General features: G+C 36.6%; 1 protein-coding gene across 1 annotated transcript in view; it reads left to right on the top strand.

Annotated features, from left to right (window-relative positions):
- Positions 1-19,385, top strand: part of DMD (dystrophin) — a 2,517,447-nt gene that overhangs the window by 1,909,116 nt on the left and 588,946 nt on the right. Inside the window, exon 51 of the mRNA XM_012638704.1 lies at positions 1,515-1,632. Coding sequence (XP_012494158.1) covers positions 1,515-1,632 — 118 coding nt within the window. The remainder of the gene's footprint in view (positions 1-1,514; positions 1,633-19,385) is intronic.

Here is a 19,385-nt window from a genome sequence, read left to right as displayed (position 1 = left end):
GCAGATGGGAGGAGGGAGGAGGGGATGGGTATATTCATACCTAATGAGTGTGGTGCGCACCGTCTGGGGGATGGACATGCTTGAAGCTCTGACTCAGGTGGGGAAATGGCAATATATATAACCTAAATATTTGTACCCTAATAATATACCAAAATAAAAAATAAAAATAAATCAGACAGACTTTTGACTTGGTTATTAGTGTGGTTATTATGGGAATAAAAATGAGAAAACACAGATAAAACATCTATCACATAGTAGTTATAAACTAGTAGTAAATGTTATGTTTACTTTCCCCAATTAAAAAAAAAAATACTCAGTTTTAGAACAGGAACAAGGCAGATATGCCTGATTTTTCACTAATTTCTTTGTAAATATCTCTGAAATTTTGGCTCTTAGGTATAGAGACTAAGAGGAAAGAAATAATAGATAGACACTAAGGAAGGGAGGAATTTCCTGTTTCGCAATGATTAACATTGCTACCTATAAATAAAAAAATTTTGATGGCTTTATTCTGTTTGGTATTTTTATTTAAAGTGGTACAAAATCAAAGTTATTTATAATACAGAAGAGTATAAATACTAACATCTGGTCTGATGCTTTCCAGACTTGGCTAATTATAAAAGTCAAGTAGAGAATTTGTGTTTTTTGTTGTTGTTTTTGGGTTTTTTTATATTTTATTTTTTAATTTTTTTTATTTCAGCATATTACGGGGGTACAAATGTTTAGGTTACATTTATTGCCTTTGCCCCACCCGAGTCAGAGCTTCAAGCATGTTCATCCCCTAGACGGTGCACACCACACTCATTAGGTATGAATATACCCATCCCCTCCTCCCCCCCCCACCTGCCAACACCCGATGAATGTTACTACTATATGCGCATATAAGTGAATTTGTTACAAATGCAAGCTTCCCAGTCCTGTCCCCTACTAATTCATTAATTCTGGGTTGAGGCAAAGAGTTTGATGCTTCTTATGGGCAGGCAGCTTTGGAGAAAGACTGATATAGCTCATCTACTTCATTTTCTCATTTTGCAGGTGACGAATCTTGGGTACAAAGAAGTTAAATAAGTAATATCTTTTAAATTATTCTGTGCTTTTTCTGAGTCTAAAATAAATACATCTTAATTTTGACACCACACAGAATGAGATTACAAGTATAAATAGCTATCTTTCTTGTCAGAATTCAGAATTATATATCTTGCTCATGGTACTCATATATTGGTTTACGTAAACCCAGATACTCTGAAATGACTCCCTGTAAGCTTTTAAATAGTGAAGCAAATCTATAATCAAGATTTTCCTTTGAAGTATTTTTGGTATCTAAGAATGAAACACATTTCTTGTTAAATCATTTTCTATAAACCCTAACACAGTAGAGATTTATATCCAGTAACATCTTTTTTTATTTCTAAAAGTGTTTTGGCTGGTTTGAAAATTGTACTTTACTTTGTATTTCATGAAGGGAATGCACAATGCTAGAGAAACCTGATATTAAGTAATATTTGTTCTTTTAGGCAACGCTGCAGGATTTGGAACAGAGGCGCCCCCAGTTGGAAGAACTTATTACTGCTGCCCAGAATTTGAAAAACAAAACCAGCAATCAAGAGGCTAGAACAATCATTACGGATAGAAGTAAGTCTTTTAACAAGCATGGGACACTCCAGGCAAGATGCATGAAAAGTTTCAATAAGAACTGAACTTCATATACTGTCAACACATTTATAAAAGTAATGTGAAATAATTATAAATGATAAGTATTGCACTGAATAAGATTTTCAGTCCATAATGTTATCTTTCAATAACTGAATATATCCACTGAATGAAAGAAATATAATTTTATCGGTTCAGGCCTTATATAGTTGCAAGGCATGGAGTGGTGTGCACAATAAGCCCAGTGTGGCAGAATTTTTGCTCCTTAGTTGTCATCTCTCTGGGCTGGCATCCATGGAGATGCCAGTCTCTCCTTCATATACTTGATTTTTGGTCCAAATAGGCGGGTGCTTCCTGGACCATCTTTCATTCCTGTCTGCAGTGGTACTTTCAGATCTGGTTATCTCCCTGCTGCTTTGATGCCCCCATTGTGTAATATCAGAAATCACTGTACTGTTCCTTATGCCATACTGGGGTGGGCAGAAACTTTGGTAAGGCCAATCTGGCTAGGCATTGTATGTCCTCTTTTCTTCTTTACACACAGTGATTCAGAGTGATTGTGTATGGTGTCAGTAGGTGTGTATGGGGTCAGAAAGAGAGTTAGAGGGAGGAGTAGGGGAAACTATCTGCCATGTAGTTTCCCTCAGAGGTTCTCCTCAGGAATGAGGTCCAGGTCACCTCTGCTATCAGATTCTCTCAGATCTCCCTGGGTTTCCTCCTGTCCCTCCACCTATGTTCCCTCCAAGGACAGACATTGATGTTGAATTTCCTTGCTTTTCCTGCAAGGCTCTCATTTCCATTCCCAAAACCAGAGGAATCTTTTGTAGTGAAGGCATAAGGAAAACATTTCTTCTATTATATTTTTTCTTCCAGATCTTTTGCATTATATCAGACCTAGGCTTTTAAAACTCAAAAACCATGACTCTGTATCTTCATAATTTACATTGTGGTATGTTAACTCTTCCATAAGGAAATGAAGGCAGAATGACTGGCTGCCAATATGTTGGGGGAGGAGAAACAGTAACCAGAGTAAAAGGTTAACATTTAAAAAATTTATTAGTCATAATTCTACATATTAGGTAAATACTTAGTGATAATAGCTATTTATTCAGTACCTCATAAGTATTAGGTGGAGTGTTTGTGTATGTGTGTGTATAAAATCTTTACAGAATCCTGTGAGCTATATTTCATAATCCCCATTTTATAGATGAGAAAACAGTTCCAAGAACAGCTAATCAAATGGCTCAAGCTTACAGAACAAGCAAAGAACAGAGCTTGAAATTTGTAAATGCCTATTTCTAACTTGAAAGTCTGTGCTTCTTCTAATATGTTTACTACTTCCCATCTTGTCTTTTTGCTTTCCTTAATGACCTTAATCACTAGGACTAAATAATTTTTTGGTCTGCAATTATGTATGTTTTGATTAACTTCTAAGGGCATTTCCTCTTTTGGTTATAGTGACTAACAATTAAAATACACTTTTCTTGGTTTTGAAATTTTAACTCTTTATTGTTGCTCAAACAATGAATTTGTATATACGCTAATGTATTAGGTAGGTAATACTAGCTACTATAACAGATAAGCTCTCAAATCTTGGTTGCTTTAACAGTAGAAATTTATTTCTTATTCTAGTTCCATCCAAAATAAGCAGCCCTCTATAAAGTCATTCAGGGACCCACGTTTTTTCTATCTTCTGTGTCCATAGTATCAGAGTCCTATTCATTTAATGGACAGATGAGAAATGAGTGCTGCTCATGGGAGTTTTTCATGAGCCTACAGTGGTGTACATTAATTTTGTTAATAGTCTGTTGGCTAGAACTTGCCACATGGAACACCTAACTGCAAAGGAAATAGTAAAACATTGTCCAATGTTGAGCTCAAGAGGAAGAAGAGATTTAGTAAGAAACTTGTCAGTCTCTGACACAGCTAATTTGGACAAGGAAGAATACATTTACATTCCATGGGTCAGTGGAAGTTATAGGATGTCATTTCTGTAACCAACAAGTCAAGAACAAAGTTGCCCGTTAATGGCCAATATATATAATTGTTCAATTGATGTAACAGAGTGTTCCTCCCCCAAACTAGAACCATAAGAGTTCTCCACCAGGTTGCAACACACTGGCCCAAAAGAGTGAATCTTAGTAAGTGATTTACTCTGTATGAAACTGTATTCCTATTATACAGGTAAGTAATCAGTTTCTTGCCTGAGAAATATGGAAATTTAGCAAAGATGTTTATGCAAAACCAAACATATCATACAAAAAGTCATTTGTTATTTTACTAATGAAAAATAACTTCTATTTTTCCCAAGAGGAAAATAACACTAACGTATTTCATAATAACGATTCAACATTGTCTAAACATTTTCAATTATCCCTTGTAATCTTTTTTTTAATATTGCATTGACTTTTTTTCATGATGGAGATTAAAATTGAGTGACCAGAAGGCAAGTTTGTATCTCTCTGCTAATATCCAGTGATTTGAATAGTTCTGCCTGTCTAAGCTTTTGTCTTTTGGAAATGAATACCTTTATGAATGTTTGTAGCATAATGGAAAGATTCTAATCCAAATCGTCCAAAATAGCATTTTCTTAAAAGCAAGTGTCTGTTGAGACATGTCGTGTTGCTTATTAAGAACCTGAGCTGGAATCTTACTTCCAAATATGCCCAGAGCCTCTAACGCTGGTACCAGGATTATTCTGACAAGAAATGTTTATCTAAACAATGTCATTTGCAGCCCTGCTATGCTTCAGTTTATCTCTCTATTTGAAATCTATGAAATGGGATGGAAATTCAATACTCATAAAGTTTCCATCATGTTCAAAATAGAATTTTTCTTAGTATAGATTTGGTTTCCAGGGAAAGGACAGAAATAAAATACTTGCTCATAAAATTGTATTTTCTCATTTGACAATTACAGTCTTCCATTTTTACTGCCCTGAAACTTCTAAAAATACTTTAAAAGCAATCAGCTTAATAAAGAAAATATTTAATATGTGTGTAATACTATATTGAAACATTTTTACCTCTTTGGAAAATCCCAGCTCATAACTTTGAACAGTGGAGAAAATCTATACATACTTATTGCATTCTATCAAGAGAAAAATCCAGTAAAAAGCTATTCCTCTCTACGAGTAATATTCATGCTAAACCTCGGGTAATTGGGTCTGCAAACTACCCACATGTTTTACTGTATAAAACTATTCCCATGGTATCTGTTGCTTTCAGATAATTATATTGATAGAAATTGTGTTGTAATAATCTAGGTAAGAGAATAAATTTTATTGTGAGTTCAAATGAGAAATTCTTCTTGCTGTTTCTAATGTTTAAATTGCTCATTTTTCTTCAATTCTTTCGTTGCTAAATTTGTCGACCATCCCTGGCCATTTTCTTCTGCAAAAGGGCTAGGTCAGGTGACCAAAAGTAGGTAAGATTAGAATAATTTAAATTTGCTTCCTTGGAGGTGTCTGAATTATGCAAAACTCTTGTTCATATCCATTAGGACTGCAATGCATAATACCATAATACCTTACATAGCAGTGAAAAGGATATGGAAAGAAAGAATCGCTGTCTTTTATTGCTCTATTTATTTCACAAATAATATTGGTGAATGTGGCTCCTCCAACATTTGTATTTAAGAGCCTTGCTTCTGTAGCTTCTCCCTCCATAACCTCCACCACTAACATTTTAGGGATATATAGCAATAGCTTATATAGGTCTTGAGCACAAGCTACCTGGACCTGCCACTTATTAGCTTTGTGTCCTTGAACAAATGACTAATCTTAGTAAACTATCTGATCTCAGTTTCCTTCTCTTCTAAATAGGATTACTTATATCTATCTCAAGGATTGGGAGAATTAGATGGAATAATACATGTAGAGCACTTAGATCCATAATAAAAGCCCAGTGAATTCTGGCTCTTGTTATTTTAATTATAATCTATTTGGGTAGTTTGAATGCTTAGTGCAAAAGCATTTAGTGAGCTTTTTGACAGCTATTTGATTATTACACACACACACCCCAAAAACGAGAGATTTAAAAGACCAAAAGGAGAATGTTGCTTTGGAAAAGATGCAATAAAATATATAAATAGAAGTAAACAAGTTCATGTAATTTATTTCATTTTCAATATTCACGATAACCCTAGAAGTTAGATATTACTATTCCCATTTAGAGACAGAAAACTGAGGCCCAGGGAGCTTAAGTAACTTGCCTAGGGTCTTAGGAAGATGGCAAGCGAGGAACCAAAATGCAAACCCATCTCTGTATAATAAGTTTAAAGCCTGAGATACAGCAAATGGAAAAGGATGGTTAACCAAAAAATAGGAAGAAATATTTATTTGAAAACTTAGAATATTAGGACTAACCTTAGGTTATTATAATCTGGATATAATAATTTCATGCTGCTCCTATTTATACTTTTGTCTTCTATGTATTTGGGTATCTGATTATAGAATTGTGTCTTATATGTGATGGAACTGTACAGACTAGTGGACCCCAGTGATTTACTAGCTGTGTGCCCTTGACTTAGTGGATTCACTTCCATAAGCCATGGTTTCCTCATCTGTCATGTGGGGCTAATTATAGTACTTAAGCTAGTAGGGTGATCATGGAAGTAAAATTACATGATGTTGCTAAAGATATGGCACATACTGGATGCTCATTAAATGATACACATTTTCATGATGAGATGAATTTGGTACAGAAGAACTGAAGATGGGGTAATATGAGGGGTATATTATATGGCCTTTTATCAGCTAAACCAAGGGAAGGACTTCTGAAGCAGAATGCCACATCTTAAGAGAGAGTTATTTCTTTGATATTATTTTTCCAGCTAAAGATTTTCAAACCAGCTTCAAACCAGAATTCTCTAAGAAACTTAATGACATCTTATAAATTTTAAGAAAACGAATTCACATTCTATTGCTTAAAGAGCTGGTATACAGGGCCATGGAAGGGAGAATGTTCTGTATGGGAATAAAAATACTATCACAGGATTTTTGAATTAACTGACAGTTTTACAGCAGCTTTATCAGGCCATCATTCATTGCTGCAACCAAAGGTATGAAATTCTTCATGGCGAAATAAAAAGACTGTTGTTCTCCACATTTTTATGAAATCTCTATTGCTAATGAAATGCCAGCCAATATCTTCCACTCAGGTATTGTCTATTAGAGAGTTGCTTATTTTAGAAGAAGTGGAGTCAACCATATAAATTTTCTTCTTTTGACATCTAGCACCTGCTGTCAACCTGTTATAGCTACAAACAGCTCTCAAAATTTACATCCGCTAGGATGCCGCTGGCAACCAAAGAGTTCAGTTCAGCAAACATTTCAATGCTTACTCTGTGCTAGTTAATATCAGAGGTGATGGAGGGGATACAGGGAGAAATAAGATTCAGCCTTTGTTTTAAAAGTACTCACAATCAAATGTGGGTATTTGGACAAGTAAATTCATGCAAGGCAATCTAGGAAAAGTACTTTAGTAGAGCAGTATTACAAAATGTTGAAAGAGAACAAGAGGAGTGGAGATTGGCTGTGAATGAGGGGGTTCTGGAATGCTTCTGGAGGAGGTTCAATTTGATCTGGCCATGAAAAGGACTTTGAAAGTGGAAGGAGGCTGGAGAGGAAAGGATATTTCAGGAAGAGATATCAGGAGAATACATAATTAGACCCGTGTCAGCAATGGTGTGACAGATGAATCTGTCAGCATGGAAGTGTGTGTGTGTGTGTGAATGTGTGTGTATGTGTCTGGTGTGAAGGATAAGTGAGTAAATGAAGTCACTGCAACCAATTAGGAGGCAAGAGAACACAAGCTAGAGTAGTGGCAGTGAAGTAAAAAGGAAGAACTAAAATTGCAATATATGGTGGAGGTAGAATAAACAGGATTTTGACATTGATTACATGTATGAAGCTGAAGATCTAAGTAAGAGTTTGAGTTCTTAGAAAGATGGTAATATCATAACCAAGAGACAAACTCAGGATGAGGAGTGGATTATGGGAGAAAAAGTAATGTGCTTAAGCTGCAGCTAGATGACCGTAATGAGATGTTAAAGGAATGGTTGAAAATACAAGTAGAGATTTCAGGAGCAAAGGTACTTCTGGACACTAATTTGGAAGTTACCTAGAGTGGATGAGCTTGCACAGAGAAAGGGTGCCAAGTGAAAAGAAAAGTGGACCTAGGGAAGAAACTAGAAGTTGGTTTCCATTTGAGGAATGTAAGAAGAGGTAGCACTACTCCTCCAGTGCCAATTTGCACTGTAGATGTATTTAGACACACACACCGATAAATGAATTTAGAGGTGCAGCACTTTTTTTCTTTCTCTTCTGCTGTACAACCATTTAAAACACTAAGTTTCCTACTGCTTATTAGTGATACTTTCAATAAAATAAAGTATGGGAAATATTTAGCTGAGGGTTAAAGATTGCTCTGTTTATGTAGATAAGGTTTCTGATGCAACCTTCAATATACTAGTAAAAATAGCCATTACCATTTCCTGTCTAGGTATGATGGACACTGTAGCTTTTATTTTTATATGTCTAAGTTATTTCACAAATTATTTACAAAAGTAAGAATAAAGAAATAGTGAAAAACAACTTTATAAGAATTTTTTAAAATTTCAGAATATTACAGGGATACAAACATTTCGGTTACATATACTGCCTTTGCACAGCCTGAGTCAGAGCTACAAGTTCGCCCATCCCACAGACAGTGCGCACCGCACTCACTACGTGTGAATATGCCCATCCCCTCCTCCCTGCTCCCACCAGCCCGATGCCCAATGAATGTTACTTCCATATGTGCACATAAATGTTGATCAACTGATACCAATTTGGTGGTGAGTATATGTGGTGCTTGTTTTTCCATTCCTGTGATATTTCACTTAGGAAAATGGGCTCCAGCTCCATTCAGGATAATACAAGAGGTTTTAGCTCACCATTGTTTTTTGTGGCTGAGTAGAACATGGTGTATATATATATACCACATGTTGTTAATCCACTCATGGATTGATGTGCACTTGTTTCCACATCTTTACAATTGTGAATTGTGCTGCTATAAACATTCTAGTGCAGATGTTGTTTTTACAGAATGTCTTTTTTTCGTTTGGATTGATGCCCAGTAATGGGATTTCTGGATCAAATGGTAGTTCTACTTGTAGCTCTTTGAGGTTATATACATATTAATTTCCATAGAGGCTGTACTAGTTTGCAGTTCCACGAGGAGTGTATGAGTGTTCATATCTCTCCGTATCCACGACAGCATTTGTTGTTTTGGGAATTTTTGATAAAAGCCATTCTCACCGAAGTTAAGTGATGTCTCATTGTGGTTTTGATTTGCATTTCCCTGATGATTAGAGATGTTGAAAATTTTTTCACATGTTTCTTAGCCATTAGTCTATCTTCTTTTGAAAAGTTTCTGTTCATGTCCTTTGCCCACTTTTTAATGGGGTTGTTTGATTTTTTTTTTTTTTTGCTTATTTTCCTTAGTTCTATATAGATTCCAGTTATCAGCCCTTGATCATATATATAGCATCCAAATATTTTCTCTGATTCTGTAGGTTGTCTATTCGCTCTAGTGACAGTTTCTTTGGCTATGTAGAAGCTTTTTAATTTGATCGGGTCCCATTTATTTATTTTTGTTGTTACTGTGATTGCCTTTGGGGTCTTCTTCATAAATTCTTTGCCTAGGCCAATGTTTATAAGAGTTTTTCTAACATTTTGTTCTAGAATTCTAATAGTTTCATACCTTAGGTTTAAGTCTGTTATCCACCGTGAGTTGATTTTTGTGAGCAGTGAGAGGTGCGGAACCTGTTTCAGTCTTCTACATGTGGCTATCCAATTTTCCCAGCACCATTTATTGAATAGGGATTCTTTCCCCCATTGTATGTTTTTGTCTGCTTTGTCAAAGATCAGGTGGCTATATGAGGATGTTTTTATACCTGGGTTCTCAGTCCTGGTCCATTGGTCTATGTCTGTGTTCTTGTGCCAGTACCATGCTGTTTTGCTAACTATAGCCTTATAGCATAGCTTCAAGTCTGGTAAGTTGGTGCCTCCCGATTTGTTCTTTTTGCTTAAGGTTGCTTTAGCTATACAGGGTCTTCTATGGTTCCATACGAAGCACAGAATTATTTTTTCTAGATCTGCAAAAAATGATGTTGGTATTTTAATAGGGATTGCAATGAATTTGTAGATCACTTTGGGTAGTACAGAAATTTCAATAATGTTGATTCTGCCAATCCATGAGCATGGTATGGTTTTCCATCACTTTGCATCCTCTGCTATTTCCTTCCTTAGTGTTTCATAGTTCTCCCTGTAGAGATCTTTCACATCCTTAGTTAAATATTTTCCTAGGTATTTTATTTACTTTGTTGCTATTGTGAAAGGTATAGAGTATTTGATTGGGTTCTCAATTTGACTGTTCTTGATGTGTATGAATACTACCAATTTGCGTACATTGATTTTGTAACTTAAGACTTTGCTGAACTTATTTAACAATTCCAGTAGTCTCTGTGGCAGAATCTTTTGGGTTTTCTAGATATAAGATCATACCATTTGCAAAGAGCAATAATTTGACCTCTTCTGCCCCCATTTGGATGCCCTTGATTTCCTTCTCTTGTCTGATTGCTCTGGCTAGGACTTCCAGCACTATGTTGAATGGAAGTGGTGATAGAGGGCAACCTTGTCTGGTTCCAGTTCTAAGCAGAAATGCTTTCAATGTTTCCCTATTCAGTATGATGTTGCCACTGGGTTTGTCATGTATGGCTTTTATGATTTTGAGGTAAGTCCCATCTATGGCTATTTTTGTTAAGTGTTCTTATTATAAAAGGGTGCTGAACTTTGTTGAATGCTTTTTCTGTGTCTATTAACAGGATCATATGGTCTTTGTTTTTACTTCTGTTTATAAGGTGAATTATATTTATAAATTTGCGTATGTTGAACCATCCCTGCATCCCTGGGAAAAGAACACTTTGGTCATGATGGATTATTTTATTCAGGAGCAGCTAAAATTGATTTGCTAGTATTTTATTAGAAATTTTACACCTATATTAATAAGAGATATTGGCCTGTAGTTTTCTTTTTTGTTGAGTCCTTTTCTGATTTTGGCATAAGGATGATATTGGCTTCATAAAACATATTGGGTGGATTCCTTCCTTCTCAATGTTGTGGAATAATATCTGCAGGGTAGGTACCAGTTCTTCTTTGCAGGTCTGGTAGAATTCCGGTGTGAAACCATTTGTTCCAGGACTTTTTTTTTCCTTAGGAAGGTTTTATGTTGCTACTTCAATTTCAGTACTAGAGATTGGTCTGTTCAGGAGTTCTGTTTTTTTCCTGATTGAGCCTAGGGAGGCTGTGTGTTTCTAAGAATTTACCCTTTCCTCCACTTTTTCAAGTTTAAGTACATAGAGATTTTTATAGTATTCAGAGATGATATGTTGTATTTCTGTGGTAGCAGTTGTAACTTCTCCTTTTTCATTCCTGTTTGAGTTTATTAGAGTCTTTTTTTCTGCTTCTGGTTAATCTAGTGAGAGGAATGTCAATTTTGTTTATCTTTTCACAGAACCTACTTTTTGTTTCATTAATCTTTTGTATAGTTGTTTTATTTTCTATTTCATTTAGTTCTGCTCTGGTCTTGGGTATTTCTTTTCTTCTACTGGGTTTGGGATTGGTTTGCTTTTCTTTTTCTGGTTCTTTGAGGTGTTAATTTGTGATCTTTCTATCTTTTGGTTGTAGGTATTTAAGGCTATGAATTTTCCTCTTAGGACTACTTTTGCTGTGTCCCCAGATTTTGATAACTTGTGTCCCCTTATTATTTAGTTCAAAGAATTGTTTTATTTCCATTTTAATTTCCTCCTTGACCCAATAATCATTCAGCAGTAGGTTGTTTAGTTTCCATGATTTTGTGTAGAGTGTTTCTGTTGGAGTTGATTTTTAATTTTATTCCACTGTGTTCTGAAAAGATGCATTGTGTGATTTCCATTTCTTTTAAATTTATTGAGACATGTTTTGTGGCCTAGGATGTGGTCAATCTTAGAGAATGTCCCATGAGCTGATGAGAAGAACGTATATTCAGTGGTTTTGGGATAGAATGTCCTGTAAATGTTAGTCAGGCCCATTTGTTCTTGAGTTCTGTTTAAGTACATTGTTTATTTTCTGTTTGGAAGTTCTGTCCTGTCGGTGGGATGTCGAAGTCCTCAGCTGTTACAGTGCTGCTGTTTATCATTTTGTTTAGATTGAGTAGGACTTACTTTATGAATCTGGGCACACCTGTGTTGGGTATGTAAATATTTAGAATTGTTATATTTTATTCTTAAATTGTTCCCTTTACCATTATATAATGACCGTCTTTGTCTTTCATTACTTCTGTTGACCTGAAGACTAAGTTATCTGATATGAGAACTGCTACACCAGTTTTATTTGGTTTCCATTTGCATGGAATATTATTTTCCATCCCTTTCCCTTGAGTCTCAATGCATGCTTACGGGTTAGATGCATTTCTTGAAGACAGCAGATACTTGGCTAGTGTGTATTTATCCATTAGCCCAGCGTATGTCTCTTTAGTGTGCAGTTCAAACCATTCACATTTATTGAAAGAATTGATAAGTGGGGTGGATTTCTGTTCATCCTGTTGAGTAGAACTTTGTTGCTTTATATATATATATATATATATCTTGAGTCATTGTGGTATCTGGCCTTTGACCTTTAGCTCTTAAATGATTTTACACTAGTGAGTGTCTGTTGTGCTTATCTGTGTGTAATGCAGTTCTGAGTACTTCCTGCAGAGAAGATCTTGTTTTGACAAATTCCCTCAGTGTTTGTTTGTCTGAGAAAGACTTTATTTACCCCTCATATATCAAAATTAGTTTAGAAGGATACAAAATTCTAGGCTGGGCATTATTATGTTTGAGAAGACTGAGAATGGGACCCCAGTCCCTTCTGGCTTTTAAGGTCTCAGTTGAGAAGCTTGCAATTAGTCTGATGGGTTTTCCTTTTTAATTTACCTGTTGTTTTCTCCTTATGGCTCATAGGAGTGCCTCTTTCATGTTTATTTTGGCCAGTCTGATGACTGGGTGTCGTGATATTTTCCTCTTTGTGATAAATCTCCCAGGAGTCCTTTTCAGTTTCTTGTACCTGGATATCTAGATTTCTAGCAAGGCCAGGGAAATTTTCCTCCATTATTCCCTCAAATGTATTATCCAACCCTTGTGTATTTTCTTCTTCACCCTCAGGGATGCCTGATTCTTATGTTAGGCTTCTTCACATAATTCCATATTTCTTGTAGGCTTTGCTCTTTTTTCTTATTTCTGCTCTATCTCTGTGACTCACTTATTGAATTAAAACTTGTCCTCTAGCTCTGAGATTCTTTCTTCTTCTTGATGTAACCCATTCTTAAGGTTTTCTACTATGTTTTGTAATTCCTTGTATGAATTTTTCATTTCAGAAGTTCTGTTTGATTTTTCTTTAATATTTTAATTTCTTTAGTGAATTTTTCATTCATTTCCTGCATTCTTTTTGTGGCTTATTTGTGTTGAGTTTCCATTTTATCTTGCATTTCATTGAGTTTCCTTACAATGCTTGTTCGAAATTCTTCATCTGTCATTTTGATGTTCTGATTTTGGTTGATATCCATTGCTAGAGAACTGATTTTCCCTTTTTGGGGTGTCCTTCCACTTTGATTCTTCATACTTCTGGAGTTCTTTTGCTGATTTCTTCTCATCTGGAGCAGCTGTTGCTTCTTAACTTCGGATTTTCTTTTGTTTAGATAATGACATACCCAGTTTAATATGAGCCAGTAGGTGGTGCTTGTGGGTGAGAATTCATCACACCCTGTATGATGAGTCAGTAAATGCAGTAAAAGGGCATGTAAATTGACCTCCCAGTCAATAGGTGGTGCTTCCCAGGAGAAACAAGCTGCAATGTTGTTTTTGGGTCCTGTGACCAGCTCTAGTTCCTCAGGAGAAGCACTCTAATGCCCCAGGTGGTGGGTGCAGTCCTGGAACTTCCAGGTGAGTCCTTATTCTCCACCTAAGCAGGGGCAGGTTGGGGAGTGAGGCTGCGTAGGGCTGGGTTGGGTGACCCTGCCCTCAAGCTCCACAGATGCTTTTAGTAGGGATCAAAGGTCTGTTCCCTGCCTCTGGGTAAAGCTGCCGGGGAGGGGCTAAAGTGACCCCACTCTACCAACAAGTCTGCGTGTGGAGGCAGGGCTGCCTGAGACCTATATTCTGGCTGTCTGGAACAGGCCTTGCTCATTTCCACTGTCTCCTATTCTATGTGTTCTTCCAGGCTCTGCCAGTAGGCAGGACCTCAAGCCAGCTGAGCTCCCCCACAACTGTGATGCAGGCCAGGCCCTCAGTCTTCTGTAGGACCCCCAAAAGGAAAGGTTTGAGCCCCTTTCACTGTGGAATCCTCCATGTGGTGGCCCAATTGTCTCTCTCAGGAACCACATTTGGGGGAGAGGAAGATGTGAAATGAATCTAAGTGGAGGAAAATCCACCCTCTGGTTGTCTCTGACCCTCTCTCTGGGAGGCAGTCCACCCAAAATGATGGGGCTCTGGAGTCACGCAGATCACCCAGGACCCACTGGACCTCTGTGGCTCTTGCAGTCTGGGCTAGAGTTGAGAAATGTCTGTGTGGGGATGAACAAGACAGAACCTGAGGGGTTGAGGCCCCCTGGGGAGGGAAAAGGTTCCTGGTGGGTAGAGAAGTAATATGACGCCTACCCTCCAGCTCAGTTCTGTGGAGCAGGGTGAGAGCCTGGTGCCCTGTCCACAAGGAGCTCTCCACTCACTGGCAGCAGCAGTCTCTGAGCTCACTTTGACAAAAGATCTCTCCAGAAGCTCAGGAGCCCACCAACAGTCCATGATACAAGGGAAGGGCATGTTAGCCAATCCATCTCCGTTTCTTCCTGGTCTCTGAGCCTCTCTGAGCTTAATCCCTGCCGATGCCTTTCTTCTTCCAGTTCTATTCTGCAACGTCTTCACATGGAGTCTCCTGTAGGTTCAGGCACCCTTCCTTCAGAGCCTCCACACATATGTTATTATTATTACTGTTATTATAAATCTTTTTTCCAGTGTTATTGGCTAGGAATAGTCAGGGCTCTCCAGAGAAACAGAGACAGTAGGATGTGTGTGTGTATTTTATATATACGTGCGTGTGTGTGTGTGTGTGTGTGTGTGTGTAGAGAGAGACAGAGAAAGAGAGTGAATGGTTTTAAGGTATTGGCTCATTTGATTGTGGGGGATGAAAGGCTGAAACACTGTAGGACAGGCTGGCAGGATCGAGACCTAGGGAAGTTGATGTTGCAGTCTTAAGTCCAAAGGTAATCTAGAGGCAGAATCCTTCCTCTTCTGGATATTTCAATCTTTTCTCTCAAAGCCTTCACAATTGATTGAATGACACCCACCCACATTATAGAAGGTAATCTGCTTTACTCAAAATATACTAATAAAAATGTTAATCACCTCTAAAAAATACCTTCACAGCAACATCTAGACTGGTACTTTACCAAACAACTGGGTACCTTAGCCTAGCCAATTTGACGCACAAAATTAACCATCACTATGAGGTTCCTAATGTCATGTGTTTCTTCACATGTAAATCTCATGATTCTTTTAAATTTTATTAGTACCACATTAATAGGATATCTGGAAATGTACATTAAATAATAGAAATGGTCTTTAATATCTTAATGAATTTCAGAGCTCCATCAGAATAATTATAACTTATATATTAAAGCTTTTACCTATGAAAAACAAGTATATATTTTTTATATTTTTATAAGTTGTGGTTAATTTATAATAATCATCTATCATGAAATAATTATGTTTTAATGTATCTCACTTTAAATTCATTAAGAGGATTAATATCAAAATATATTTAAATAGGATTTAAAATCCAAATTAGCTGTCATGATTATATTCAATTATTAATCTTTCAAGTAAATGTGTGATAGGAAATATTTTATTTAAAGTGATGTAGCCATAATTATGAAAAAAACAGTGTTTACTACTAATTGTTTATTTTTTCATTATGTTTCATTTTAAGGGGAAAGATTTGGATTAACAAATGTTTTACTTATCTACTTTAAAAATTAAACATAATGAACATAGCTATTAAAAAATCAACCAATTAATATAAATGTTTAACTTTTGTATGATAGAATAAATTGGTGATGAATAAATATAAAGAATTTCACATGCAAAGTGAGCTATCTGATAAGACAAATACAAAATAGATGTGTCCCGAATGATACATTCTACATGTTTATAAGCTGGCATTTTTATCTTATGGCCTAATGAGGCCTTGCAACTAAAATCGTGAATTTCTGTTATATTTTAGTACCTGTGGGCATAAATGGGAACATTACTCCTAAGTGGCATCATGCAGTTTAGATGAAACTAAGCCAAAGGTTAGATATGTGCTATGGATTGCTCCTAAAAGATGTTCTCAGCACTCCTCAGGTGGTAGAAAAGTGTAGGGATTATTATTTTAGACCTACCATTTTTTCTTTAACAAAATCACCTCATACATAATTTCAAGCAACATAACAAATTGCTTGCCACCACTCTTTATTCTGTTGTACCTGCCTTAGGTAAGCATTTATAAAGTAAGTAGAAAGGATTAATAGATTATGACCTTTCTAAATACAAAGGGAAGAGAGTAGCTCATTCTACTTTTGCCAGAAAAGAGTTTGCATAGCTACCTATTACTGCTATTGCTATAATCATTTTTTATCTCTCGCAGGTTCTGTAGGTCCGGATTCATGTGTGACTTGGGTGGGTGGTTCTGTCTCAGGATCTCTCCTGGCGTTTCAGTCAGATATCAATTGGGCTGCAGTCATATGAAAGCTTGACTATGGCTGGAGGATTCACTTTCAAGGTGGTTCACTTATATGGTCTGTGAGTTCGTAAGAGCTAGTTGGTTCATCGCTTCTCCATGGGACTGCTTGAGTGACCCTGTGACATGGTGGCTGGCTTCCCCCAGGACGAGCAAACCATAAGTCCAAGGCAGAAGCTGCAACACCTTTTATGACCTAGTCTTGAAATTCACACTTATTTCTGCACTAAGTTTTCTGAAACATGACCCCATGTTGCTTTGACTATCTCCATTAGACACCCCCACAAATACCAGTAATGCTTTCTGCCCTGAATGTATCAGACCACTGATACACATACTTTATCCTGCATGTACACATCGAAAGGAACAAGAACTCCCTAAAACTTTTTCTATAGCTTCTGAACATAATGATGATTATCTAAGGTCCACTCAGCCTGGCTGCACATGAAAAATATGGGTTTTGCAAAGAAAGCTTTTGGGTTTTGGAGGCCTAATAGAAAGCCCTAGACAGCTAATAGTTACTTATGGGATAATGATAACAATGATGATGACAACAATAATTATTATTACTTTTATGTTAGTGATAAAAACACATAAGAATGTCTTTCCTTAATTTCATTTTAGGAATAATGTAGTACTAAAAGCACTAAATTCAAAATGAGAAGACTTGGTTTTTAGTCCTGACTCTGTACCTTAGTGACAATGGGACCCTTGGCAAATCATTTAATCTCTCTGACATTTTGTTTTCTCATGTGCAAAATTGGTATCCCGATACCTTCCATACCAGATTGGGGTTAGGATTCAATGAAATGACACATGGAAAAGCCCTTTTCAAATGGCTAATCACTATACAAGTATCAGTGTCTTAGTCAGTTCCGGCTGCTGTAATACTACCGTCTGGCTGGCTTAAACTACAGTTATTTATCATAGTCTGGGGTTTGGGAAATCCAAGATCATGGTGCTTCCTGATTCAGTTCCTCATTAGAGCCTTCTTCTTGGTTTGTAAACACTACCTTCTCACTATATCCTCACATGTCGGAGAGAAAGAGCTCTGGTCTCACTTCCTCCTCTTATAAGGACACTAATCCCATTATGAGGGCCCCATCCCTGTGACTTCATTTAAACCTAATCATCTCCCAAAGGCCCTACTTCCAAATACCATCACATTAAGTGTTAGCACGAAATACATCACATGAATTTTGGGGGGACAACAACATTCAGTCCATAACAATAAGCTATCCTCATTATTGAGAGCTCCACTGGGCCTTCTAGGGAGTCAACAGTGATAGTGCCCTACTATAAGGGTAAAGGATTTTCACACCTAGAAAATGGGTGCACAAAGATTGGTAACTGTTCTTGTGTTACCAAGAACAGTTGGTAACACAACTGTTACAACTGTTAAAAATTATGTGATTTTTAGTACTGTCTCAAGAAATTTGTCTTCACTGAGTGTTGTTTCTCTTAAGTTCCAGGCTAGGGCCTTGAGAAAAATAGGTTCTTCATAAAAATTTTATGAAGGAATAAATGAAATGCTTTATGATATTTTCTTTCGATAGTAAAATAAAGCAAAAATATTTACACAGAATGTTCTATTTTCAGGGTTTCCAACTATGGCATAATCTGGCTTATTACCATCTCTTAGTCTCACCCTGAGTCATAGGAGTGAAGCCATTGGGAGTCCCCTACAAAGTCTGTAGGGCAGTGATAGAAAAAATAAACCTGACCATTGGAGTCAGATTTTTCTCTTTCATATAGGAACCACAGAACTGTTGCCTGGGCCCCAGCTAACTTTCAGAAAAATGTAGAACTGATGAAGAAAAGGAAAGTCATCTACCCAGGCTGGGAGTCATCTACCAGCCTGATTCAGTTGTTAACAGAAAATTGTGTACTAAACAACAGAATGTTTGAAAAGATAAAATTGACTCCCAAATGCACCAAATAAGAATGAGGGGAAAACACCTTTCTCTATAATTAAACAGAAAACTGTGCCATGAATTGATAAAATTCAGTCAACCTGAAAATGTGAACATCAAATGTAATTGTGCAGAATGATAAGGTAATATGAACAACATGGGAATATATAGGCTCATGTTGGCCTTTTAAAACAATGGCACTTTACCTGCTCCTCATGAAGGGTTTGATTTAGTCTTATCTGTTGTAGGAACCACTAAAGGGGGAAGGCACAATCCCACTGGGCTGTAAAATGAGCAATTTTTTCTACAGTTACAAGAATTTGTAAATTGCTCAAAGTTTTAGGATGGCAGGTTATGTGTCTTTCAGCATTGGGTATCGTGCCAAGCATATTTTGGGACACATAGCAATAAATGGAGATTCATTTTTTCTTAGCATCTGGCAGGGCAACCAAAATACCCATGCTTCCCCTAAGTAGCTAGGTATTTAGGTAACCAAAAACATATCCCAGGGAACTCCAGAATATGAAATACTTTGGACAATTTGAAGCTGTCAGTATCTTCACTTATTTATGGGGCAAAAAAATCTAATTTTATTCAGATTCAAAAATGTCTTATAAAAAATACTTTAGATTTGGATTGTGCTTTACAGGAATTAGATAAAGAATTCTTATACATATATAAGTGGATTTCATCTTCATAACAGCCCCTAAAGGTACATATTGTCCTTATTAAATAAATGAGAAAAAAATCAAGGATCAAAGATATTAATATTATAATAGTATTTGCTCAAGGTCATGCAGATAGCAAATGGGAGAGCCAGCATTTAACTAAAGTCTTCTGATTCTAAAAACAGGTGTTAGATGGGTGTTCTTTCCCTAAACGTATGCCAAAAGGAGGCTACATTTTGAGAGTCGGTTATTGAAATTTTATGTATGTGTGTATAGAGAGATTCTTATATACTCATGCATGTATATAATCATAAATTATAT

Source organism: Propithecus coquereli, unplaced genomic scaffold (genome assembly GCF_000956105.1).
Source record: "Propithecus coquereli isolate 6110/MARCELLA unplaced genomic scaffold, Pcoq_1.0 Scaffold132, whole genome shotgun sequence".
Lineage (NCBI taxonomy): Eukaryota > Metazoa > Chordata > Mammalia > Primates > Indriidae > Propithecus > Propithecus coquereli.
Note: the sequence above shows the minus strand (reverse complement) of the source record. Positions and strands in the feature narration are given on the sequence as shown.